Source organism: Urocampus carinirostris, chromosome 13, assembly GCF_059441175.1.
Source record: "Urocampus carinirostris isolate Australia breed hairy pipefish chromosome 13, RoL_Ucar_1.0, whole genome shotgun sequence".
NCBI lineage: Eukaryota > Metazoa > Chordata > Actinopteri > Syngnathiformes > Syngnathidae > Urocampus > Urocampus carinirostris.
Window position 1 is genome coordinate 35317062 of NC_142361.1, and position 26614 is coordinate 35343675.

The 26614-nt window shown below is 40.4% G+C and overlaps 2 protein-coding genes across 2 annotated transcripts in view; both read right to left on the reverse strand.

The window, feature by feature from the left end:
• Positions 1-14279, reverse strand: part of rin2a (Ras and Rab interactor 2a) — a 48480-nt gene extending 34201 nt beyond the window's left edge. Inside the window, exons 1-2 of the mRNA XM_088351422.1 lie at positions 14076-14279; positions 2503-2572 (exon numbers count right to left, since the gene is read on the reverse strand). Coding sequence (XP_088207548.1) covers positions 2503-2562 — 60 coding nt within the window. The 5' untranslated portion in view covers positions 2563-2572; positions 14076-14279. The remainder of the gene's footprint in view (positions 1-2502; positions 2573-14075) is intronic.
• Positions 14280-17785: 3506 nt separating this feature from the next.
• Positions 17786-26614, reverse strand: part of tslig3a (tRNA splicing ligase complex subunit 3A) — a 10610-nt gene continuing 1781 nt past the window's right edge. Inside the window, exons 3-8 of the mRNA XM_088351049.1 lie at positions 25092-25226; positions 24179-24360; positions 22297-22377; positions 22099-22215; positions 21846-22013; positions 17786-18898 (exon numbers count right to left, since the gene is read on the reverse strand). Of these exons, the coding sequence (XP_088207175.1) occupies positions 18290-18898; positions 21846-22013; positions 22099-22215; positions 22297-22377; positions 24179-24360; positions 25092-25226 (1292 nt within the window). The 3' untranslated portion in view covers positions 17786-18289. The remainder of the gene's footprint in view (positions 18899-21845; positions 22014-22098; positions 22216-22296; positions 22378-24178; positions 24361-25091; positions 25227-26614) is intronic.

Here is a 26614-nt window from a genome sequence, read left to right on the forward strand (position 1 = left end):
TGCCGAGAAATTATGCTCCGAGGTATTAAGAACATTTTTTAACTTTGGTTGGTTGGTTGGATCCCTTAAGCGTTAGGGTCGTAGGAGCATCATTTCCTGTGGTGTGTCTTGGGCAAGTACAGCCTGGTGGCGCCCATCTCTCTCTAGGCCTATTTACCAGTTATATCTAGTCAAGTCAAGTCAAGTCGTGTTTATTTGTATAGCCCTTAATAACTAAGAGTCTTAAAGGGCTGCACAAACCACAGATTACTGCAAACCACAGACTATTATTACACCATCCCCTGATCTAAAACCTACATGAAGGCAAGGAAAAACTCAAAAACTTCCACATGAGGAAAAGAATAAACCTTGAGAAAGGACTGCACATGAGGTAATCCCCCTTCCAGGATGACCAGGCTGCAATGGATGTTGCAGTAACAAATAATACACTGATAAAGTCAACATAAAACATAGGTTATTCATATGCTATAGAAAAGAAGTGTGTTTTAAGCCTAGATTTAAACAGTTCCACTGACGTAGCAAATGGAATCTCAGGGGAAAGAGCATTCCACAGCACTGGGGCCCGAATGGAGAACACTCTCGAACCTGCGGATCTCTTCTTGGCTCTTTAGGACCAAAATAAGCAGGGATGGGTAGGGTTACTTTAACTTGATTACTTTCAGTTACGTTTAAATTACTCCAATACCAAATATGCTAATAAAAGACAAAAGAAACTAAATATGAATAAAATGATGACTCACAACACGTGGTAAGCTTTCTCTCCTGGCTTTGATCTCCGGCAAAACTAACATAAAATGCGACAGAAACAAAATGAAAATAAATCCAACATCATTTTTGCCGTTCCATGTGTTCCGTTACTCCCCAAGCCTGCACAAAATTTCGTAATTTTATTCATATTTAATTTATTTTGTCTTTTATCAGCATATTTGGTATTGGAGTAATCCAAAAGTAACTGAAAGTAATCAAGTTAAAGTAACCCTACCCAACCCTGAAAATAAGCTAACACTCATTGCACAATTATGTACAATCATGTACATTTGCTTTAACACTCATAACTTTTTGCACAACTCAGAACTTTCTGTTTATAAGGTACCACTATGCACTTTTTGACTTATATGTGCACTTCTCTATTATCTGTTGTACTGTCCACATGTGTGTCTTAGTGTAGTGTGTCCTAGCATAGTCTTTCTAGATGCCGAGGGCTGAGAGAAACACAATTTTAATTCTCCGTTTTGCTGCAGAATTGACACTAAAGCTGACTTTGACTTCTTTAAAAATGCAGATTAAATGAATTGAGTCGGGTTGAAGTTTTTTAATGTGGTGTTATATTCCAGGTGAATGCTCATTTTCCTCACATGGTTAAAATGTGCCTTGCCTTGCTTTCCTACGCTTGTTTATATGAATGTTGGTGATGTCCGGTGCGGAGTGAAAAAATAAAAAATACAGCACTCAAGTTGCATTTTACAGAATGACAAGAACTTGAGTGATTGATTTGATGAGATTTTGCCAGTCTGTTTTATGAAGGTAGCAAGAACCAAATGTTTGTGTTTATTTATATACCTATTAATTATCTTTAAAAGAAAGTTTTATAAGATCAGGAAATGGGGTAATTGTAACCTGGGCAGTCCTTTAAGATATTTTGTGATTGAGGGCTATAAAAATAAATGTGACTTGACTTGTAACAAAACTATTACTAAGAAGAGACGACCAACATCCAGAGTCACTTTGACTTTCATTTCATGGGAATACGGTACCATATTTTACTGCAGTTTAAATTGACACAGAACATTTTCTGCGTTGTAGCTATGTCATTTGTTTCATTTCCCCTCTAAACATTTAGTTTTTGTAATCATTTGGTTGGACCGCTAATTTACAGCATGAATCATAAAAACATCACCTCACTGACTGGAAATCTAAAAGCCTTGAGTTGGACGGTTGCATACAGCAGGAAGATAACTTGCTAAGACTGCTCTAACATTTTTCAGCATTATGACATAAATGTTGTTACTCTGCAGTTGGTACTACTCTTTGGAGACATGCATTTTAAGTTATTTTTTGTCTTCCAAAATTTCCATAGCTGTATCATTCAGAATGTTTTAATTATTATTGAAGAAGATCATTGATAGTTTGCTAATTGTTTTTAGTGCTTACTTTCTTAGTCTAAATATATGTACAACTAGTGTAGTTGTAATGATGGGAATTGATTACATATGACATGTGACAATATCTAATAAATAGAAAGCGAAATATGATCATTGTCTGTCAATCTCGCATTTAGCTTAGAACCAAGCAGGGTCTGTGTGGTTTAAATTAATTTAAAGTTAAACTTTAGTTATCATCATTTGCTGGAAAAAAAACAACACGTAATGTTTTGAATTCAGAAAAAAAAACCTAGAGATCAAGAAACACAATTAAGCAAATTATGCAGATGACAGGAAAAGAAGACAAGAACCAAATCCCCGATTTAGACTTCAAATCAATTCCTTGCAACAAAATATTTACCTTGAAAAAACTACTTTTCTTCTCCCTTTTCCAGGAGTGGTGGATGTTATTGGTGGACATCTTATTGGACCTGGAGAGAAAAAAAAACAGAAAATAAAATAACAATAACAAGCATATAAGCTACATATTGAAGTACAGCAAGTCAAATTTCCAAACGCAGTGGGCAAATTCTGCCATATCAATTTAATGACCTGAATCTCTAAAATAAATGTTTAAGTATAAAAAATAAAGCTTTGTCCTTAAAATACAATGTGCAAAGGCAACTGACTCAAAATATTCAATTCATTTTACAACAAGTCAAGTCATGTGACGCCCTTAATCACAAAGAGTCTCAAAGGGTTGCACAGACCACAGATTATTGCAAACTACAGACTATTATTACACCATCCCCCGACCTAAAACCTACATGAGCGCAAGGAAAAACCTAAAACCTCAACATGACTTCACACTGCACACTTGTCACTCTTTACTTTTAAATATATTTTTGGATTTAGCTCAAAAACACACTTCTAAAGCCCTGCACAGACTTCATAACTGTAGCGTGGGAAATTTGGCATCAAGGTCATTGGTTGCCGAATACCAACCGCGCCGCCCTCTGCACACCTGAAGCCGTTGTCAGCTCTTCGTTGTCTAGATACTAAGTTTTCTGATCATGTTTTAGCGCACAAAAAATGCGTGTATTCAAGGAATTTCAACTCCTTGCCCTAAAGAATTCTCGTGCCGGCGTGATGAAGGGGCCTATTGTGGAAGAAGAGCCGGAGCTAGCGAAGCGGCTAGCGGCGTTATAAGTCTTCGGTACCATCCGTAATCATGGTAAATGCGAACTCACGACCAAATAAGATCATCGAGTGCTGGTGGAAAACATCGAAGCGCACAGGGAGCGCAGTTGCTGTGTTTTGCGGAAACGTGGCTCACGTTTAGCATTCCGGACGCTAACGTGTAGCCACCCGGAGCTACCCGGAGCAATCCGGCTTCAACGCCGCTAAACAGAGACACGAAAGCCGGGGGGAATCGGAGAGGAGGCGGACTTGCTAACACGAGGTGGTGTATCCCTGGATTTTCACAAAGAAAAGTTTTCCATCTGCCGCAGGGATGTCGAACTTTTGGACTGGCGTGACGTCATCCGCTCCGATACAAGCACCCCTAGGGCATCATGTTCATCTGTTAATAAACAACGGGGTAGACTGCTGGAAGTGTGAATTTCCCTACGGGGATGAATAAAGTATCTATCTATCTATCTATCTATTCATCTATGTGACAATGCAAGATGCAGTGTCAAAAAGCGATTACAAAGATGAGCAGATATTTACTACTGCCCCCGAAGGAAAAAAACGGAAGGAAGCCCTTGTGCGTAAAATGTAGTGTAAATCCAATTATTATCAACGGCAGCGTCAGGGCACTTTCCCATAATCACACTCTAAAAATGAACGATACTGTAGAGCACAGGTGTCAAACAGACGGCCCGCAGGCAAGATCAGGCCCGCTAAGGGATTAAAATCTGGCCCGCGAGACAACATTCAGAGAAGCGCAAGAGAAAAACAAACTGCAGGTTGAATTATGTCAACTTGATGTTGCCAAAGCCAGGTGCCTCTCACAAAGACACTGTACTTGTATTTATTTCTCTCCCTCTCTCTCTCTTTTCCACCCCTTTTCTAACAATCTGTCTGTCTCTTTCACTCTCTGTGTCTCTCTTTTTCTCTTCCTTTGTTGCTCTTTGTCTCTTTCTCTCTCTGTATCTTTTAACCTCCTTTGCTGTATCTTCCCTTTTTCCTTGTTTCTCTTTCTCTCTTCATACCCTTCACGCTTTCTTTTCTCCTTTCTCTCCTTCTGTCTTTCTATTTCTCTTTGGATTTCTTTCTTCCTCTCCCTTTCTTTTCCCCCTCTCACAACTTTTTATCTTTTGTTTCTCACGCTCTCTCCCTCTCTCTCTTTTTCTTTCTTTGTCCCGCCCTCTCTCCTTTCCCTCCCTCTTTCTCTTATTTCTTTATCTCTTTACCTTTAATCTACTAGTCCGGCCCCCGACAGAATGGTTGTTCTATCATGTGGCCCCCGAGTTAAAATGAGTTTGACACCCCTGCTGTAGAGCATGAGGGCATTATTTTAACACAGAAACAAATAATACAAGAAGGAATACAATGTTATAATTATTCAAGATAATCGATCAGTTTCTTTTTTACATTGTAACATTTGTTTAACACTGCATCCCGTATTTTGTGTTGCCTTATAAACAATTTTAAACCCAAAGATAAAAATGAAGTATAAATTACAGGTAACAATGAAAAAAATACTAAATGGTATGTAGTTACTAAGAATCGCTCTAGGTTGTTGTGCCAACGGGCTGCCAAGCAGCTACACCCTGCTGTTCCAGGCCTTGAATAAAAAAAATTACGCTTCTAGCTGTGGTTTTAAGTACGGGTATAAGTAAGCCCAGCAGGTCGTAAGTCACATGTAATTAATCATTTAAAGTTTGAAAACAGTTTTGTTGTGGACTCAGACCTTTCACTAAATAAATATTTTTAAAAGGGTGATATGTGTGTGCGTTTCCATTTTTGTGAGTCATACATGTGACTCAGAGTCCAGGCTGGACAATCAGGAAGTGTGTCGAGTTGTCAAAAAAACACTGCCAGAGATGTTCTTTCATACTGTTTAGTGACCAAAAACGTGCTGGGAAAATACTCATTCATGGGTTATTTTTAAGAGGGATACATTTTTTGATATTCAGATTCAGATCTACTTTATTGTCATTCTAGTACACGTGTATACAGAACGAAATGTCGATACATCTGACCCGCACAGTTTCCTTGAATGTACAGATATAAATATAAATAAAATGTTGTATTGAGTTGGAGTATTGAGTACTAATAATATACTAAATAATTATGGCTATGTGTAGTATTTTACAGTAGTGCAAAGAGTGCAAGAGGAGCAGCTAACCAGATGTGCAAAATGGCCAGTCAGGCAAACAAGTCAGGTAAACAGTAACAATAACACTGTAGTACAAAAGTGCAGAGGAGAACAAATGTGCAAGGAGTGGCTAGCTATAAAGAACTGCCAGTAGTGCAAAAAAGTCAAACAAAACCAACAGATGTACAGATGAGCAGCGGTTTAGATTTACTATGAGTTTGATTGACTATTTAACAGTCTAATGGCCAGGGGGACAAGACTATTGTAAAACCTGGTGGTCCTGCACCAAAATAACTTTTATTAATAGCCTCACCAGAATCCTCATCACACGTGCACAACTGATCTTGTGGGAAAATGAATCGTGGCAATTATAGGTGCAGTATTTGTTTATTCATTAACAGAAGCAATTTATTCCCATGAACTTTATCTATCAGGTACCCAATAATTGTAATTTGTTGCATGCTTCTATTCTCACACATCTAAGAAAAATATGTGTAAAACTGTCAAATATTTCACAGATCGAGGCTAAAGCTGCTTAGTAAATTATTATGTATTATATTCCTTTTACTTATTATTGATTTATTTATAACACAAGGATACTGCTGGAAGTGTGAATTTCCCTGCGGGGATGAATAAAGTATCTATCTATCTATCTATCTATGTATCTAAATTCCCTTGGACTAGGGGTTGGATGTTTACCAAACTCATTTATTTTGGCTGAATAACAAAAAGAGGAAATGTAGTTTATGTTGCTGCGCACAGGCACAGTGTGTTTATTTCTACATTTGACCAAAGTCCAGGTAGTGTAAGAATTGATTGTCGGGAAAAACCCTCAAAAACAGTCCGTTGTACTTATCACCTGCGACTGTATCAATATGTAAAACAGCACTAAATTAGTTGAAATTATCAAGAATCATTTCCATGTCATGGTTCTATAACAGCCAGGCAACAAAATAATCTATCTATCTATCTACTCTGGTCATATCCCTCGAGAGGGGTGACCGACAGCAAGACAAACACATACAAAAAAATTAAATAAAAAAGGGAAAAAGTAGAAAAAAACCCCACAAAATTTTGTGGACCATGGCCAACGCAAATGTGGAAACACCTAAACAAGTTAGGCACCTCGGCACCCAAGTCGGTCTTGCTTTTGTCCCTCCAGATGAAACGGGACACAGGAAAGCGGCCATGTCACTTGGGTCAGGGTGACACAACACACTCTTCTCTTCAACAGCAGGGCCCGACAGTTTTCACTGGTTTACCCCTGCCGCATCATACGAGTGCCCTACCCATCCCTTCGAACGCGTCTAAACATCCTGCTATCCTTTTACAACACCTCTCCACTCATTCCTATCACCAGCAAGAGCTCTAGCTTCCACTATATTTAGACCTCTTTCCTGCAGTGCACTCATAACACTATCCATCCACGTCAATCGCGGCCTTCCCCTTGGTCTCCTTCCATTTACTTCTGCAAAAAGAATACGACGGGTTAAGATTAATCCCACACAGATTGGAGCTACAGCGTTTGATTTTTGTTTTGTTGTACCGTAGAACGCTGTGAGGGGTTGTGCATTATATGTAGCTATTCTATTTTTAACAAAATTCTACAGCACAAGAGTCAATTGTTCAGTAAAAAAGGAACTTAATGGTTGTATCCATATGTCTTGCTAACCAATCCAAGGATCTTATCTTGTCATTGTAAGCTAGCTCAGGCTCCAGTTCACCTGTGATTGTGGAAAATATAACCCGTAAATAAAATAATGTAAGTACCGTAAATTCCTTACTATAAGCCGCTACTTTTTTCCCTAACTTTCAACCCAGTTGCTTATTCAGTGATGCGGCCAATTTATGTAATTTTTCTAACGGCCGCAAGCGGTGCTCGAGTGTAGATACCATTAACTGCCCTGTCAAAGCTATATTATTATTATTATTAAAGCTTTGAAAACTCTCTCGGTGTACCGTCTTTCTTTGTAAATATGTGTAACCCATGTACACTATGTATTTGCAACTGTATATTTTTGTAATGTATTTATTTTACACACTTATTCTGATATGTTTTACACAGATGAAGGGGGCGGAACAAATGCGGGGGTGCCGAGTTTAAGTGGGGAGCGCTAAAGGTGAGGGACAGACAAGGAAAGAAGAGGGGGTAAAAAGTTGGTTAAAGAAAAAGGAGTTGCGTGAGTAAATGTGTTCATCTGATATATTTTTCCCACCCTTACCTTTGGAAATATAGACTTTTTTCCTTGGATTACTTTCAACGGGACCCGGACTCTGCAGGTCTGCATCAAACCTTAGGTACCGGTATCATTTTCCATTCATTTTGCCGGCTGTGATTTTTGGAGTGTGGACTTTAATGAAGGACATTTAGTTTCAATCGCGGGACGTGAAGTCGGGTTTGGGTTAATTTTGTCTTTGTGTTACATGTGTAGATGTGGGCGCATGCGGCTTATAATCAGGTGCGCTCTATAGTCCGGAATTTACGGTATTTGTGTATACCAGGCATTTTTCTACACCTAAAAAATCATACAATGCTCTATGGTACTATATTACCATTATTGGGCAATGATTGAAAAATCAGACCACAGTTGCAAGACATTGGATGCAACAGGATTTGAACCTGGGTTGCAGTGGTAAGAGCCCTAAATCCTAATCCCTGAACCACCAGTACTACAGATGACATATGAAAAGATATTATACTTCATCACATTATCAGACTATTTTTGCTTACGAGACAGATGTTAGAGAATGTAGGAAATGGAAAGTCGTCCTGACATATATAAATGAACGCAAAAAAGCACCATAATAGAATCAACTCTTTGGTGTATCAAATTGATAGATCAAAGTTTAAAAGACATTGAATTAATATATTGTAAATGTTATGTTGGCATTGTTTTCATAGTTTACGTTGTCAAATGATTTTAATCATGGTCGACGTATTCAAAGTTTGTCATTTACAATGTTTATATCAAATTGAGGGCAGCACGGCGGCGCAGTGGTTAGCGCATGTGCGGCACAGTTCATGTCTTGGGAACCTCCTGCGTGGGTTCAAATCCAGCTCCAGACTTCCTGTGCGGAGTTTGTATGTTCTCCCCGTGCTTGCGTGGGTTTCCTCCGGGCACTCCGGTTTCCTCCCACATTCCAAAAACATGCATTTCAGGTGAATTGGCCGGTCCAAATTGTCCCTAGGTGTGAATGAGCGAGCGAGTTGTCTGTCCCCGTGTGCCCTGCGATTGGCTGGCAACCAGTTCAGGGTGTCCCCTGCCCACTGCCCGATGATTGCTGGGATGGGCTCCAGCACCCCCGCGACCCTACTGAGGATAAGCGGTCTAGCTAATGAGATGAGATATTAAATTGAGTGGAAATGTGGAACAAAATTTTATACAGATTTTTAATCAAAAATAAGGGGTGTCCATTATACACAAGTGCACTTTACATACAAATAAATACGGTACATGGAAACAGCCATGCCCGTTAGCAAAGCAAAACTATGTCAATTCCATCACCATTCACCCAAAGATGCCTTCACTAAATCCCACAAAAACATGCATTTAGTGACAAGAGAGCCGAATCCCCAGACCTACTCTATTTAATAACCACTCTTTTAAAGGCCCATGTCCACTATCATTCACTGCACATTACACCTCACAACACACCCTGCATTCTTTTGCAAAAGCCTCAAATTGCTGAACTCCCTGTGGTCAGTCAAACCACCATCTCGGTGGAAATGAACTCACTGGTACAGCTCAAAACTACCACTTATATTCAGTCAACTTCTAAGACAAAACTCAAAAACTTGAATGTGTTGCAGATCAATTTCCAGCAACTGTAATTGTTTTTTTTTCCTGTCATTAAGGTACATATTGCAGGTGTAAACATAAAGTCAAGTCATGTTTATTTGTGACGCCCTTAATCACAAAGAGTCTCAAAGGGCTGCACGGATCAAAGACTATTGCAAACGACAGACTATTATGACACCATCCCCTGATCTTAAACCTACATGAGGGCAAATAATACACAGATATTGTCAACATAAAATATAGGGTATTCATATGCTATAGAATAGAAGTGTGTTTTAAGCTTAGATTTAAACATTTCCACTTAGGTTGCAGATCGAATCTCAGGGGGAAGAGCAATCCACAGCACCGGGGCCCCAATGGAGAACACTCTTGAACTTGCGGATCTCTTCTTGGCTCTTGGGATCACTAGTAGACCAGAATTTTAAACCATAAGGAGTCAGGGCAGAATGATGCAGTGGGACCCAGAAATAATATACGGGCATGCAGAAGAAGAAAAGACAAAAAACAAAAACGGGAATAAAACAACCAGAAAGAAATTGTAGATGAAATAGTTTTTGGTGGGTTTTAAACATTAAAATAAATTAATCCAGAAGCTCTTTCCAGACAAAATTTGAATGTGGAGTAAGTTCGTAACCTTTCAGCAAGGTTCATGTTTCAGAACAGCTAGCCCAAGTAGAGAAATTAATTACCGGTATGTTGGGTGACCTCGAAGGTGCGAAGGAGGAGGCTTTGCAACCTGATAAATTTGGAGCGTGTTTGTGAAAAGGAGTAGCCAAACAGTGCACCATCAGGATGTGAAACCCCAATTAGACTCCCAACTAAAAAATACTTTAATATTTGAATGAACACAGCAAAGCTTTTTGACATTTTCTTTTAATTTTACCCAATTACGTTTCATGAATTCACTTAACTTGTTTTTTTATTTGAATTGAAAACATCTTTTCAATGCAAAAATGTTTATAAAAAAATGAGCTACTATAACAAATTGTCTCCTTAAATATTTTGGCATTAAAACATTTTTCGGGCCAACCCCAGACAAAATAAATTGACAACTAACAGATTAGGTCGAGTCAAATGTATTTGTGTAGCCACTAATAATAAGATGTGTCAAAGGACCGCACAGGTTACAATGACACCATCCCCTGATCTTAAACCAGCACGCGGGGAAGGAAAAACTCAAAACCTCAGCACGAGGAAAATAAGAAACCTTGAGAAGGGGCCTCACAAGTGGTGATCCCCCTTCCAGGATGACCAGGGTGCAATAGATTTGGCATTGGGGTCCCCTGATCTTAAACCAACATGCGGGTAAGGAAAAACTCAAAACCTCAGCACGAGGAAAATAAGAAACCTTGAGAAGGGGCCTCACAAGTGGTGATCCCACTTCCAGGATGACCAGGATGCAATAGATTTAGCATTGGGTTCCCCTGATCTTAAACCAACACGCGGTCAAGGAAAAACTCAAAACCTTATTTAATAGAAGCAGGGTTAAATAGACTCAGTCAACCACTAAAAAAATTACTTTACTAGAAAAGAACAATGACCCAGCACAGGTGAGCTATTTTCCGAACAGTATCGTGGGCACCATACCTGTCCATAGGGGGCACCCTGGTGCCTGCGGGTGCCACGTTGTGGAACCCTGACCTCGTGTACCAAGAGATACGGCTTGAGACTTTGAGTTTGATAAAAAGAAAACAGATTAGCACAGTTGATGAGCATACTAAATTTTTGTTTGAGGGGAAAAATAAACAGCATCAAAAGATCAAAGAAAGAATAATAATAAAAGGTGATGGTGATCACAATTCAGTGTATTTATTTACATTCAAACAATAACTAACACAGCACTATATTAGTCGAGTCATTATTAAAATAAATCAAAAGCCTTGCTTATAAAATATGATTGATATTAACTAAAAACGGATACGTATTCGAAAGAAGACAGGCACAACATTTAAGGGATTTAATTGACTTTGCAAAAGGGAAGATTTGATATAAAAGGACAGTGGTTTTAAAAAATCATTACCTAAAAACATAATATGCATTAAAAAAAAACAGTGTGTTTGTGCATGTTTTAAATACTTTTAAATACTTATAGGTCGAGAATTTTTTGTTGATTTTACATAAGATGACCCTCACCTACAGGGAACTGACATATTTGTCCGACATCTTGATGCTACGGGTGCCTAAAAACCCAGTATATTGCGAAAGGCTGGAGAAAACTATGTAAACAAGAATATTGTGGTTTGGTCACTATGGCAACACCGACGCTGCAGAACTTACTATAATTCATATTTTTAGGTGAAATCTGATGTTACTGTGAGATCATTCACCATACCAACTAAATGCGACTTGTATGCGACTTGATCTTCTTGTGTGAACGCGCCGTAACTGTTGCGCATGTGCACCAGAGGACATGTGACGTCACACGCAATACAATCATGGTTGCGGAAGTACTCATGGATGTTAACAGCGGAGCATTCCCCCGCATCCCCAAATATTAATTCAATCCAATACCTTGCTTTCTGAATGCTGTCTATTTGATGGGATTCATATGTAAATATAGTTAACTACCACTAGAGGATACTATTTCTTTAAGAATGAACTCGTGCAACATGTTGCGATTCTGTGATGCGATGTTACGAAATAAACAAATGTTCATCTTCCATGAAAGTGTTATTTAATGACACTGTGTTTTCGTCCACCGTTGTTCATTTCTCCGCGTCTTACCACCTGGTTGAAGGCAGAATAATGATGTCTGTCGCGTATTGATGCCATGCAGGTCGCATGAATAAGACTTAACCATTCCAAAAGATCGGATAAGTATCGGATTTAGGCCCACATATGAGAGTGGCCTGCATCTGGCGTAAAAAAAGCAGATATACGCATTAAGAGGGACTTTAACAGATTGGATACAGGTCGCATCTGTGCAAGTCAAGTCAAGTCATGTTTATTTGTATAGCCCTTAATCACAGGGACTCTCAAAGGGCTGCACAGACCATAGATTACTGCAAACCACAGACTATTATGACACCATCACCTGATCTAAAACCTACATGAGGGGAAATAATACACAGATACAGTCAACATAAAATGTAGGTTATTCATATGCTATGTAATAGAAGTGTGTTTCAAGCTCAGATTTAAACATTTTCACTGAGGTTGCAGATAGAATCACAGAGGGAAGAGCATTCCGCAGCACCAGGGCCCGAATGGAGAACGCTCTCGAACTTGCGGATTTCTTCTTGGCTCTTGGGATCACTAGTAGAACAGCATTTCCCAAGATGGCGGCGCGCACGAGTGCAACGGCTTCAGGGGCTCCAGTTCGTCTTTTGTTTTTCAGTGTTCTTTTATCCCTCATATTTTCCCTTCGACTCCTTTCGCAACTACAATAACATCCAGAACATCCCGAGGGATATACAGAGACCACCAGATCTCCCTGGGTGATCTGCCTGCCGACAACGACGGAGCAAAGAAAAAGGCTGCCAGTCGGGCCTGGGCTAAGAAGGCGACCACACAGACCAGCGCTCCCAAGCATGTTCCTAACCAACGCCAGATCCATTGTACACAAAATGAGTGAATTTGAGCAGCGGATCGCCTCCAACAGCTTCGTCCAAAATTGGAGTATTTTTGTCATCACGGAGTCTTGGCTTCCCCGACGCCGCAGTCCAACTAGCAGGACGCACGCTTCACCGGCACGAACGAGACGGAGACGCCGGTAAAAACAGGGTTGGGGGACTATGCGCTACAATAACAGCCCAATCATTGACACACACTGCTCACTCGATATAGAGTTTCTAGTATCGTGTAGACCCTTATATCTACCGAGAGCGCTAACTGTGGTCATTGTGGTTGCTGTTTACGTTCCACCGGATGCTAACGTTCCACCGGATGCTAACGTTGGCATAGCGCTAAATCTCCTGCCCGCTGCTATCACTAAACAGCAGCTTGCACACCCCAACGGAGCTTTTATCGTCGTCGGCGACTTTAATCGGGCATGTTTAAGGACTGTACTTCCCAAATCCATTCAATACGTGGACTGAGCAATTAAGGGGGAAAAACACTGGACCGTGTGTACAGTAAGATCAAACATCTAGTTGGATCTGGCCATCTCTGTCTGTCCCTCACCCCCTCATACACCCCCGCTCCGGAGGAAAAAAAAACCTAAACAACAAGTACAGTACAAACATCTTCTTTGTTCCTTTATCTCTTTGTTTTCCTTATCCTCACTGTAAAATGTGGAACTGGAGTGCCACGTCCAATTTCGTTGTCACAATATATGCAATAAAGGTACATATATTCTATTCTATTTTCAGAGCGAAGGCTCCGGACCGGAACATAGGGGGAAATTAAATTTGAAAGATATGAGGGAGCAAATCCGTGCAAAAAAAAAAAACAGATTTCTCTGCAGTGTGAACCTAGCCTTTGAATCTCCGTAGTTTGTATTCTTCTTTGTGGTTTTCAATCCTCATTTTCATTTGCAAAACACAATGAAGCAACCTCTAGTGGTCAAAATAATACACTGTCCCTTTAAAAAACGACACATAGGCACGTAGACAGGTTAGTAAACCAAATTCGTAGTTTTTACTAGATTCAAACATTTTCGTTCAAAAAAAAATTAGATGGAATACTAGCTTTAACGATTAAACGTGTGATAAGTGAGTTAATTCGTATCGGTGGTTAGCGTGTTTGCCTACAACCCTTAATAAACAGGTGGTAAAGTTGATCAGCGAGTGCCACGGGATTCTTTGAACGTAGCGTGTATAAATGCGGCATAAGAGAGTCCATTCCGAGACATAGGATGAAGAAAAACAAACAAAGGACCTCCTGTTTTGATAGTCCACGCAAGAACGAAGACATTTAAACGATACTTACTCGGGTAAATTTGCCAAAAGTGTCCTCACTGAGTTACGTGACCAACGGGCTCTCTTAAGGGTCCATTGTAGTCGCCTTTTGAAGCAGTTAACTAACTAATTTATGTCATTTTATCCTCGAAGCAAATGACGAAAACAAGACGACAGCGCACAGCCGATTTTTGCTCTTTCTTCCATTCTCGGTTCCTCTCCCGACTTGGGGACGTTTTCCTTTTGTGGAACTTTTCGGTCAATGATACTCAGTCAAGACTTCCGGGTTTAACATTTCAAAATAAAATAAGAGGATACAAGCGGAAGAAGAAATAGTGATTTAAAATGTAACAATATACATTGTTATTTGGTCAGTTGAATCTTGTAAGGATTTTGTTTTTAATTAGTTGTGGCTGGATTTGCAAGGCCCGATTTATTATCACTAGTGCTGTAAGCACAGTGGCAATGAGTTGGGCTATTCTCAAGGTTTCTTTTTTTTCTTCATGTTGAGGTTTTTGAGTTTTTCCTTGCCCTCATGTAGGTTTTAGATCAGGTGATGGTGTCATAATAGTCTGTGGTTTGCAGTAATCTGTGGTTTGTGCAGCCCTTTGAGACTCTTTGTGATTAAGGCTATACAAACAAACATGACTTGACTATTACTTTCCTCCAAAATATTATTACAGTATAATATTCATCTCTCATAAAATGGCTCGCTTCTCCTCCCTGAGTCTTAGAGTAGCCCAACAATTTATATACCAAAAATTCCGACTCATGATAGAAAATTTTGCTTCATGCTCCATGCTATCGAGTCATGCAATTGGCAATATGCCAACAGATACATGCTAACAAATTATCCAATTGTCTGCTGCTAACGAGGTAAATAGGGCTACATGCTAACTGCTACGTGCTAACAAATTATGCTAGCTGCTTAATGCTCACGGCTAAATGCTGATGGCTACATGCTAACAAATTATGCTAACAATTTCATACCACATGTGTTGCCAACAGCTACATGCCAACAGCTACAGGCTAAGCAGTCGTGCTGTCGGCTATATGCTAACCAGTCAGGCTGATGGCTACATGCTAACAAATGATGCTCACAATTTCACACCACAAGGTTTGCTAACTGCTACATTTTAACGAGTCATGCTAAAAGCTACACCCACTCGTTAGCCTCTACCATTTCCCCATTTAATGTGGGACAGTGACCCAATTGGGCCACCCCTCGAAACTTCGCTAGGTACCATGGTGACCCATTGAAATGAATGGAACCCATTCGGGATACTGAAATAACATTTTGAAAGGGCACATTCAAAATGTTATTAAAGTGTAATACGTGTTATTACTATGGATTTAATTTAATAGAATGTCCCTGAAGTAATCTACTTATTGCGAACAACTACATGCCTACAGTTACAGTCAATTATGTCTTAAAATCAGGCTGGTGCCAACACCGATAACGGCACAGTACCTGCCGAAACGTAAATTTCACAGTTCACGAATCAGTAAACCATCAAGGTCGACAGGCCACCCCTTCTGAAGTGTGTCTTGGGCAAGTAAAGCATGTTTTTCTTCTCTTTCAGTCGGGGTTTGCTCCCTCGTGAAACAGATAGGACTAGTTTCCATGGCTACCATCAGCAGGAGAAAGCTCCTGATCTGACTTAGATACAGCACCTCCGTCATCTGGTCACCGTTGAAAAATCTTTGTCCCGCTCTTAGGAGATGAGCCAGGCCTCGACAGGCAGTGGCATGTGGCAATACTGATACAGGATCCTCTGTCACATAAATAAAAATATGAATAGTCACCGCCCAATCATGCTACTTGGGCAAGCTATTACTCAAACTCTAAACTACAATGTCCTTTACTAAATTAACGTTAGATGTACCCATGAGAAATGTCGGTTGATGCTGGTGTACCTAAGAAGAAAAGGCATAGAGTGCAGTGTCTGAAACTCATGACAAAAAGTTACCAGACACCAGGGCAGGCAACTCTGTAAAGTTGCCAGACCTAATTTTCCCAACTTGAAACACGATAAGAGGAATAATCGCAAATACCCATTCATCAGAATATACAACAGAACAACGCTTAAAAATTAAGTTCATTATAAATCTACTTATAACATTCATTGCATGTATATGACATTGCTGTTTTCCATCTGCCATCAGTATGTACCTGTATTTACTCATCTTCTTTTATGCAATGTTTGCGTTGCGTCGTCTGCTACAAGCCACGATGCTTTTAATGTACGTTTTGTAGCATCGTAAATTTGGTTGGCTTCTTTTGAATCTTTCTTCTGGGGCTGAGGTGTTGGCTTGATTCCTAACCACTTTACCGTTTATCTTGTGTTCTCTGTGCATCTACTTAGGAAAATGATATGCAAATGCACGACCTTATAAGGCCCGGGAAAGTTCGGAAGCAGTAAGTTATTTGATGCAGGGTTCTGATTGGCTTGCCGAGTATGGAAATTGCCAAACGAACTGAAATTTCCAAACCAAAAGAAGATTTCCAAATCGGAATAAAGCAAACGTTTGTAACCAGATACCATTCCATCCTGTGTTTTGGTTACTGTTACTACCAAATACTAAGAATCTAGCGTAGTTTACTATGCCCGTTCACGCGAAATCACAAAATTGGCATTTTCTGTGAAAACTATTACAAAAATTAAGCAGTGTTCATGTTGGTGTTGAAAATGTTGATTTTTTTTACATTTACCTTCATACAAATATTAAACAGGTATATCAATAACACATTTGTAATATAATTACGTATCCCTTCTTTACAGGTATATTTGAAGTGATGACACTGCCTTAAAAACCTTTCAATGCAATTCTACACAGAAAGAAAAAAATCCTAATCTGAAAATTCTCTTTATACATTCTGAAATATGTTTGGGAAACAGGAGTACATTTTACACGTTCCACCCTTCCCCCTATTGGATGTGTTCCACCCCGAACAGCCTTGCTTAAAGTATGATAAATGATGCACTTGAGTACTTTTCACAGTTTTATTGATGGTTAGCATCCACATCTGTTGGCTCACTTTGGGGTAACACAGGTCGACTTTTTTTAATAACTTAAATATTCTGTTTGTAAATTAACAAAATAAAACCCTGGCCATATTCAACAGAACATTTCAGTAAGCATGTCAAACTACATTGAAAAAATTGTACTCTTTACATGTACAGTTGTGTACCTAGGTCGGGGTCAGCAACCTGTGGCTCTAGAGCAGGGGTGTCCAACTCATTTTAACTCGGGGCTCACACGATAGAACAAACATTCTGTCGGGGGCCGGACTACTAGATTAAAGAAAAAGAAAAAAAGAAATAAGAGAAAGAGGGAGGGAAAGGGACAGAGGGCGGGACAGAGAAAAAGAGAGGGAGAGAGCGTGAGAAACAAAAGATAAAAAGTCGTGAGAGAGGGGGAAAAGAAAGGTAGAGGAAGAAAAGATATTCGAAGAGAAATAGAAAGACAGGAGAGAAAAGAAAGCGTAAAAGGTATGAAGAGAGAAAGAAAAGAAAGAAAGGGAAAAAGGAAGTTAGAGCAAAAAAGGTTAAAAGACACAGAGAGAGAAAGAGACAAAAAGCAACAAGGGGCGAGAAAAAGAGACACACACAGAGAGAGAGAGACAGAGAGAGAGACAGAGAGAGAGAGAGAGAGAGAGAAATACAAGTACAGTGTCTTTGTGAGAGGCACCTGGCTTTGGCAACATCAGCATGCAGCTTGTTTTTCTCTTGTGCTTCTCTGAGTTGTCTCACGGGCCGGATTCAATCCCTTAGCGGGCCTAATCTGGCCCGTGGGCCACCTGTTTGACACATGTGGCTCTTTATTAGCGCTGCCCTGGTAACTCTAAAGAGCATTTTCAGGTTTGAAAATGGAAAAAGATGGAGGGGAAATGGTTTTTTTTCTGTAGGAGGTAAAACATAACAAACATTCAGAATATTTTCCAAGACTTTAAAAATATTTTGAACAAATATGAAATTACTATATTTTATGTAAGAATCCTTTTTTTGCTTTAAATCAAAAATAGGTGTATGTAAGGCTTTTGGTTTTTTTTTGCAGCTCCGAACATATGTTTCCTTATTTTTGGGGTTCGTTATGTTTCTTTCAAAACCTTGGGTTGTTGAACCCTGACCTAGATGAACACTTTAGTTCCTGGTGATTAGTTTGCTCAAACATACTGAAAATGTGAGATTGATCAGGCGTGGTTATAGACTGTAACACGCATGGTGAAGTCTCCAGCTACCTTCAACTAGTGTAATGGCGGCTTTGATTAAAGCCGGACTGGTTGTAGTTTTGACCGCCCTGTTGAAAAAACTGTTCAAACTGTCCCGCTTGGTTAAAATTCTGGCCTCCTCTGCCACCCCAACCTCCTCGGCCTCCTCTTCCTCTGCCTCCCCGACCGCCGCCTCTCTCCTGATGCCAGTTTCCATTCTGGTGGTGATTGTCATTGTAACCCGAATGGTGGCTGGATTCCTGGTGGCCTCCGTGGTTGCTCCCACCTCTATAGGATCCTCTTGTTCCTCCTCTGTCCTGATGACCACCCATATCTTGGTACTGGCCCTTGTTGTAGCCTCCTCTATAACCGCTAGCGCCGCTGTTACCACCTTCCCCCCAGCCTCCTTGCACTCTACTGCCTCTGCCACCTCCCCTACCACCTCGTTCTCCGCCGCCTCTCTCATGGCCGCCCCGGGTACTATGAGAATATTGATCGTAACCCCCTCTGTGTCCACTTCCACCGTAATGTCCACCACCTTGGGGCGCATCTTGACGTTTTTGCCACGAAGGCATTTCTGGAGGGGGGGCCTCGATCTCACAAGGACGACCGCCTCTGTCCGGCACTCGACCCATTAAAACCTGGTGGGAAGAGTGGGAAAAAACATGAAACGGCACATTAAACACAGGATTTCTTGCACTGGCACAGAAGAAGACAAAGCTTTATAAACTTACCGTATTTTCCGCACTATAAGGCGCACCTAAAAGCCTTTATTTTTTTCAAAAGCTGACCATGCGCCTTATAATACAGTGCAGTGCGCCTTATATATGGATCAATATTAAGTCGCAAAGTCTTGCAACTAAAGCAAGCAGCCGCCGACTAGATTTTCCCCCGAAGGCGAATTCGTCCGTGGTGTATGCTGGGATTTATACACCGGCGTTTCATTGGCTAACCAATGTGTCAATCATCATTTGAATCGATCACTATTGGCTAAAGTTATTCGGACGTAAAGGGGGCGGATCCTTTTTATCATTTACAGGCTCGCATAGGCTAAAGGGGCGAAACAAAGCCTGCACAGTACAGGTTGGGTTGCACTACGGCATAGAGAAAACATGTTTTACTATTCTGTATTTGTAAATATTTTAGTCTCCTGGATTTACTACACTCACGGTTGTAAGAAGACCATGGTTACGTACCATTATTGAACGTGAAGGCTGCAAGAGAACTTAGGTGAGCTATGCGGATTTATATTTTCCCGGTATCTTGTTTTAGAACGATCTTGATGTTTCTGTGATGAGTCTATTTTTAAACTAAATTCCATTCAAAGTGTTTATTGTCATATGCACTGTAAAGAACCCCGTTTCCCTGCACAATAAAATTCTTACTTACTTTAAAAAATAAAATGGAAACTAAGAAATGTTTGTTTGGTGACATCGTACGGACACCGCATCCGCACGTGTCTACGACACGTATTTGCTTCTTTGCAAGCTTTCGGAATGTTAAGGGGGTAATAAGTTGGACTGAACTATCTGACTGTTTTGTCGACGTTCCCATTGTTGCGCCTTGTAATCCGGTGCGCCTTATGTATGGAAAATATAGGACCAAAAACAATTTTTTGGGGGTGCGCCCTATAACCTGGTGCGCCTTATAGTGCGGAAAATACGGTACACCTTCTCAAGTTGGGGGTAGAGGTCCTAGGGGTACACAAAGGCACATATCTAGGGTATAAAGATATTATTACTATTGCAAAAACTGAGCCTGCTAGTTTTAATTGTTAACAGTGTTAGAAATAACGTCTGCCCGGGGCGTGCATCTTTTACGTCGGGCGTACAACTTACAAAACGACTCCGCCCGGGTGGCCGACAACTTTTTCAAGGAAAAATTAAATAATATCAATAAAACCGAAAAAAAAATTCACACCAAGCGTTTGCTTCATTGCGATTTCGAAATCTTCGTTCGGTTTGGAAATTTTGGAATTTCGGTTCGTTTGGCAAGACTGCAGGGAATAACTTCGTGCTTCCGCACTTTCCTGAGCATTATAAGGTCACGCATTTGCATATCATTTTCCAAAGTAGATGCACAGAAAAGACAAGAAAAATTGATAAGTGGTTAGGAATCAAGCCAAAACCTCAGCCCCAGAAGAAAGATTCAAAAGAAGCTAACAACATTTATGACGCTACAAAACGTAAACGTACATTAAAAGCATCGTGGAAAGAGGAGTTCACGTGGCTTGTAGCAGACGACACAACGCAAACATTGAATGAATGAAGATGAGTAAATACAGGTACATCTGATGGCAGATGGAAAACAGCGATGTCATATACATGCAATGAATGTTATAAGTAGATGTATAATAAACTTAATTTTAAAGTGATGTTCTGTTATATATTCCAATTTTCAGTCCTTAATACTTTGTAAGAACGGGTTTTTTTGCAAATAGTCGTCTTATTTCGTTTCAAGTTGACTAAAATGGGGCAGGCAACTTTATGGCTGGGCAGGCAACTTTTCAGAGTTGTCTGCCCTGGTGTCCGCTAACATTTTGTCATACAAAAACCAAAATGGCCCGATGTTGCAGATGGATTTTGTCTTTTAATGGAGCTGAAGAAATTGGAAAATAGGGTTTGAAACTCTTTAAAAGGCGATTAAATTTGGCTATCAAAAAGGTGTAGGAACACTATTTGTTGTTTAGTGATTTTTGTTATAGTATATTTAATGTTTGAGTTGCAATTCAATGTCTGAAAAGTGCTGTACAATTGCATTTTCTTTTGATTGGATAAGAAGTGCGCGGCACAGCGGGTGGGTGGTTAGCGCCCAGCCCCACGGTGCAGAGGTTCAGGGTTCAAGTCCAGCTACAGCAGCTTCACCGGTTTGGAGTTAGCATGTTCTCCCTGTGGCTGCATGTCAGGTTAAATTGCCGGTCTAAATTGTCTCTAGGAGTTAATGAACGAGTTAGTTGTCTGGTCTCTGTCTGCATGCAACCAGTTCAGGGTGTCCCCTGTCCCCTGCCCACTGCCTGAAGATAGCTGGGATGGGCTCCAGCACCCCTGCGACCCTACTGAGGATTAGCGGTGCAGATAATGGATGGATAGATGAAAGTTTGCGTTTGGCTGCTTTGAGCCGCAATATGAATTTTTGCCGCCAGAGGGCGAAAAAGACTTCACAAAGGCAGAACACACAAAAGGAGATGTTTATCGATTTTGTTGGTACATGTGCTTGATTTATACTATTTTTATTCTATTGTTCTTTTTTAAGCACTTGAATTTACGGTATTTCAATCTACATTTAAATTAAATGTCGTTTTTGCTGATTGGATGGACTTTGATAATTTGATGATCTGATTGGTTGTTTTAGAAAAACAATAAATATGACGTTGCTACAGTTACTCAGTAATTTTTTCACCAAGCACTCTTTTTAATTTTACTCTAGTAAATATTTGGATGACTACTTTTACTTCTACTTGAGTAATATTATTCTAAAGTAACGGTACTTTTAATTGACTAAAATTTTTTGGCTACTCTACCCCCCTCTGGTCATAGCAATAGTAACTTCTTCTAAATCATGGCTTTCTTTGTTGACCGATTGACTCACCTTATTAATGGCACAAGCAGTCTTTTCTCTCGTTTTTCCGCTGCTTGTACGAAGGATTTTTGAAAAGTCTTGCCGGGCTGCAAGAAGGTGTGCTACGGAGATTTTGCTTTTCGTACCGAGGGAGGACCGAAGTGGCTGATAAACATGAGCCAAATTAGCAGCGTGTGTCTGCAAGGAGATTGAAAAATAAATGCTCATGTTCACAACAGGAAAACAAAATATAAGTACTTGGTCTTAAAAGGATGATGTATACCTTCGCTCTCTCTGACCAGCCAAAAGACTGCACGGTCACATCGAGACGTTTTAACAACATCTTCCTTCGCACTTCATATTCATTGACGAGTGCTTGATTGATGGCTTCGATTTTTTCCTGTCATTGGAACCAAACAAGATACCAACGAGGTTTTAATAAACTATATTTTTCCCCAATGAGAAATGTGTTCATATTTACCATGTGCACAGGTCCAAAGGCTTTCTTCAACAGAGGCTCTCCTACATGATTTGGTGGCACTTTACTTAGGGCTTCCTTTAGCTGCCATACATAAAAAGACATAAAAAGAGAAATACAGATAACAATAGTTAAGTTTAAAACGTGCTAATGTTTCTAAATAGGATTTCTTAAAGTGAATACAAGTTTGTATGACACAGGAAGTTATTTAGGTACGCATCAGCTCAAAATGCAATTTGACAGTAAAATAGTAGCCCTTAGTCTTTTTAAAGCAAATTTTTAAAGGAATAAAGGTCCTGTCATTCGTTTTTTTTTTTACATTGGACACAGACATGCAGTTAGGCCGTCAGGTATAATATTACTTAGAGGTAGGTGATATGACATTTGAGACCTTAAAAAGATTATTATCTCAAACAACATAAAGATCGTTAGCTCGTCCATTCCATTCTGGTGAGTTTCCGGGAGTCATTGGCCAAAATCCCCTACTTTCGCTGTTGTGGCTGGTAGCTGCTAACGCTAACATCAGAGGTCTTAGTTGCTAATTCGACAGTAACGCCTTGTCCCATGCCTAATGTTTCCACATGCATATGCAGTGTCTGAAACTCATGACAAAAAGTTACCGGACACCAAAGCAGACAACTCTCAAAAGTTGCCTGCCCCATTTTTCACAACTTGAAAGACGACTGATCGCAAAAACAAAACAAAAAAAAAACAAAAAAATTGTGGCAAAGTATTAAGGATATAGAACAGAACAACACTTTAAAATTAAGTTTATTATAAATCTACTTATGACATTCATTGCATGTGTACGACATTGCTTTTTTCCAATCTGCCATCAGTATGTACCTGTATTTACTCATCTTCTTTGTTCCTTTATCTCTTTGATTCCTTATCCTCACTGTAAATGTGGAACTGGAGTCGTCCAATTTCGTTGTCACAGCATATCCCATGTTGTAACAATGACAATAAAGGCATATTCTATTCTATTCTATTCTATCTTCATTCATGCAATGTTTGCATTATGTCATCTGCTCCAAGCCACGTAAACTCCTCTTTCCACAATGCTTTTAATGTACGTTTACGTTTTGTAGCGTCATAAATTGTGTTAGCTTCTTTTGAATATTTCTTCTGGGGCTGAGGTTTTGGCTTGATTCCTAACTTCTCCATTTTTCTTGTGTTCTCCGTGCGTCTACTTTGGAAAATGATATGCAAATGTCCGGAAGCAGGAAGTTACTCGATGCAGTCTTCTGATTGGCTGCCGAGTATGCCAATTGCCAAACAAAACGAAATTCCATCATATCCAATCCGAACAAAGATTTCAATTTTTTTTTCACTTTGTTTTTCTTGAAAAAGTTGTCGGCCACCCGGGCGGAGACGTTTTGTAAGTTGTACGCTCGACGTGAAAGATGCACGCCCCGGGCGTCCGGGCCGGCGTTATTTCAGACACTGGCATATGTTTCATTTATTCAAAAAGGATCATACTTGCACTACTTAAATTAAAAACTTCTAGAAACCTCTACTAGGTTTTAATGATTATTTGTAGGTTCATTATTAAAGAACAATTAGTGGAACAGTTAGGTTATTGAATTGCGACAATAGTCCAGCTTTTTATTTAGTTTTTAATTTTGCAACGTTTTGCTATACAGCCCACCCCAACAGCTACTCACAGATTAAAAAAAAATATTTATTGTATTTCAGTGTCACAGCAGTCATTGCATGTCCTGAAACCACACAAACATATTGATAAAGTCAATGGCTTACTGACCATCAAACTCGCTTTTAGTGAACTTGAGAATTGTTTTCCTTTCCATTAGCTTACCCTTTTAACATCATTGCTGTGCTCCAACATTGCAGTTATCAACATTCCATCGTTTATCTAGCTTACCTTCTTCTCGATGCCACTAAAGAACTGGAACATGGCGATGTTGGCTGGAGGCTTGGACATTCCCAATGCCATGCAGATGCCTTTCAGTTCCTGGAAGACAGGGCTACCAGACTCCTGGCCCTTCTTTTGGGGTCTGTTTACCAAGATCATCCTTGATGCTTCAAGTTCAGATACCAAGAAAGCTGTGGTGAAAATGACATTTTGTCAGATTGAAATTGTATACTATGCTTGCTAAAATGTATCCTAAGGTCAAGTAGAAATACAAGTTCACTAATCCAATGAGTAGAGAAATATCAATCAATGGAGGTGTTTAGAGGAACACCGGAGTGGCTGCATTCCAGGTGACCCATATGAAAAAATTGCATACAGGAAATCGATTCAAATGCATTATGTAAACTAATTTCATAACTTTGTGCGCATTTGATATTTAAATACTTGTTTTCTTCAGGGCAGCACGGGGGCGTGGTGGTTAGCACGTGTGTGGCACAGTTCTGAGGTCTTGGGTTCAAATTCAGTTACTAACCGTCCTGTGCGGAGTTTGCATGTTCTCCCCGTGCTTGCGTGAGTTTCCTCCGGGCACTCCGGTTTCCTCCCACATTCCAAAAACATGCATGTCAGGTTAATTGGCTGGTCCAAATTGTCCCTCTGTGTGAATGAGCGAGCGAATTGTCTGTCCCTGTGTGCCCTGCGATCGGTTGGCAACCAATTCGGGTTGTCCCCTGCCCACTGCCCGAAGATAGCTGGGATGGGCTCCAGCACCCCCGCGACCCTACTGAGGATAAGCGGTGCAGATGATGGATGGATGTTTTCTTCAGTTTAGCACTGCATTTTTTATATCTAGCAGTATAAACCTCTTACACCTCAAGTGGTACGATTTATGGTACAAATCAAGTTGCTAATAATGAAACCGTACAGAGCAACAGCAGACAGTCATTCTTGTGGAAAAGCCTTTGGTTGACGGGGCCACTTGTTAGGACGGAGTAAGGGCAAGCCACTTCTGCTAACAGACCGCTCATCTCCAGCTGGAAGCTCTCTGCCTCACTTGGACCTGCAATAGGTGAAAGGGAAAATGTCTTGTATTGTTCCTAAATTTAAAAATGTAGTCTTCCCAATAACATATCAGCTTGTAACAAACCTACCTAACTTGTAAATCATTATATATAAGCTTTTCAGGAATTGTGATAGATTTGAAGAGTCAAGTGACATTTTCTGAAAAGCCTGCATTGACCACTATTAAAAAATCTGAAACCTACACAAGGGCAAGGAAAATATAAAAAAACTACTAGCATGAGGAAAATAAAGGAATCTTGAGAAAGGGTCGCACATGAGATAATCCCCTTTCCAGGATGACCGGGCTATATTGGATGTTGCAAAGGTATCATCAGAAAATACACAGTTAACATTAACAATCAAAGTAATTAATAATCAATATTGTGGGGGGAGGGGAAGTTTGATTGGCGGTCAAATCAAGGGTCTCTGTCAGAAATTCTTGGCCGATTCAGCAGGTACTAGATCAGGGGTGTCACACTCATTTTAACTCGGGGCCACACGGTAGAGCAAACATTCTCTTGGGGGCTTGACTAGTAGATTAGAGAGAAAGAGAGAGAAAGAGAGAGAGAGAAAGAGAGAAGGGGAAAGCAAGAGTGAGAGAAAAAGAGGGGCAAGTGAGAGGGGAAAGCACGCACGAGAAAGAGAGAGAGAGAGAGAGAGAGAGAGGAGAAGAGGAGAAAGCGAGAGAGAAAAGAGCAAGAAAGCGAAAAAGCGATAGAGAATGAAAAGCAAGAGGAGCAAATGCGAGAAAAAAAAGAGAGAACGAAAAGCGAGAGCGAGGGAGAGAAGTAGGAAAGCAAGAGGGGAAAGTAAGAGAGAGAGAGAGAGCGAATAGTGTGCGGGAGAAAGCAAAAGGAAGAGTGAAATGCAAAAGAAAGAGCAAAAAGCGAAGAGTGAGAGAGAGAAACGCAAGAGAGCGAAGAAGCGAGAAGGCAAAAAGCAAGAGAGTCAAAGCAAGAGAAGGGGCAAAAAGTGAGAGAGAGGAGAGAGAGAGAGAGAGAGAGAGAGAGAGAGACGAGAGAGAGAGAGAGAGAGAGAGAGAGAGAGAGAGAGAGAGAGAGAGAGAGGAGAGAGAGAGAGAGAGAGAGAGAGAGAGAGAGAGAGAGAGAGAGAGAGAGAGAGAGAGAGAGAGAAGAGAGAGAGAGAGAGAGAGAGAGAGAGAGAGAGATGAGAGAGAGAGAGAGGGAGGAGAGAGAGGAGAGAGAGAGAGAGAGAGAGAGAGAGAGAGAGAGAGAGAGAGAGAGAGAGAAATACAAGTATACAGCGTTTTTGAGAGGGCACCTGGCTTTTGGCGACATATTTCAACCTGCAGCTCCTTTTTCTCTTGCACTTCCCTCAGTGTTGTTTCGCGGGCCAGATTCAATCCCTTAGCGGGCCTGACCTGGC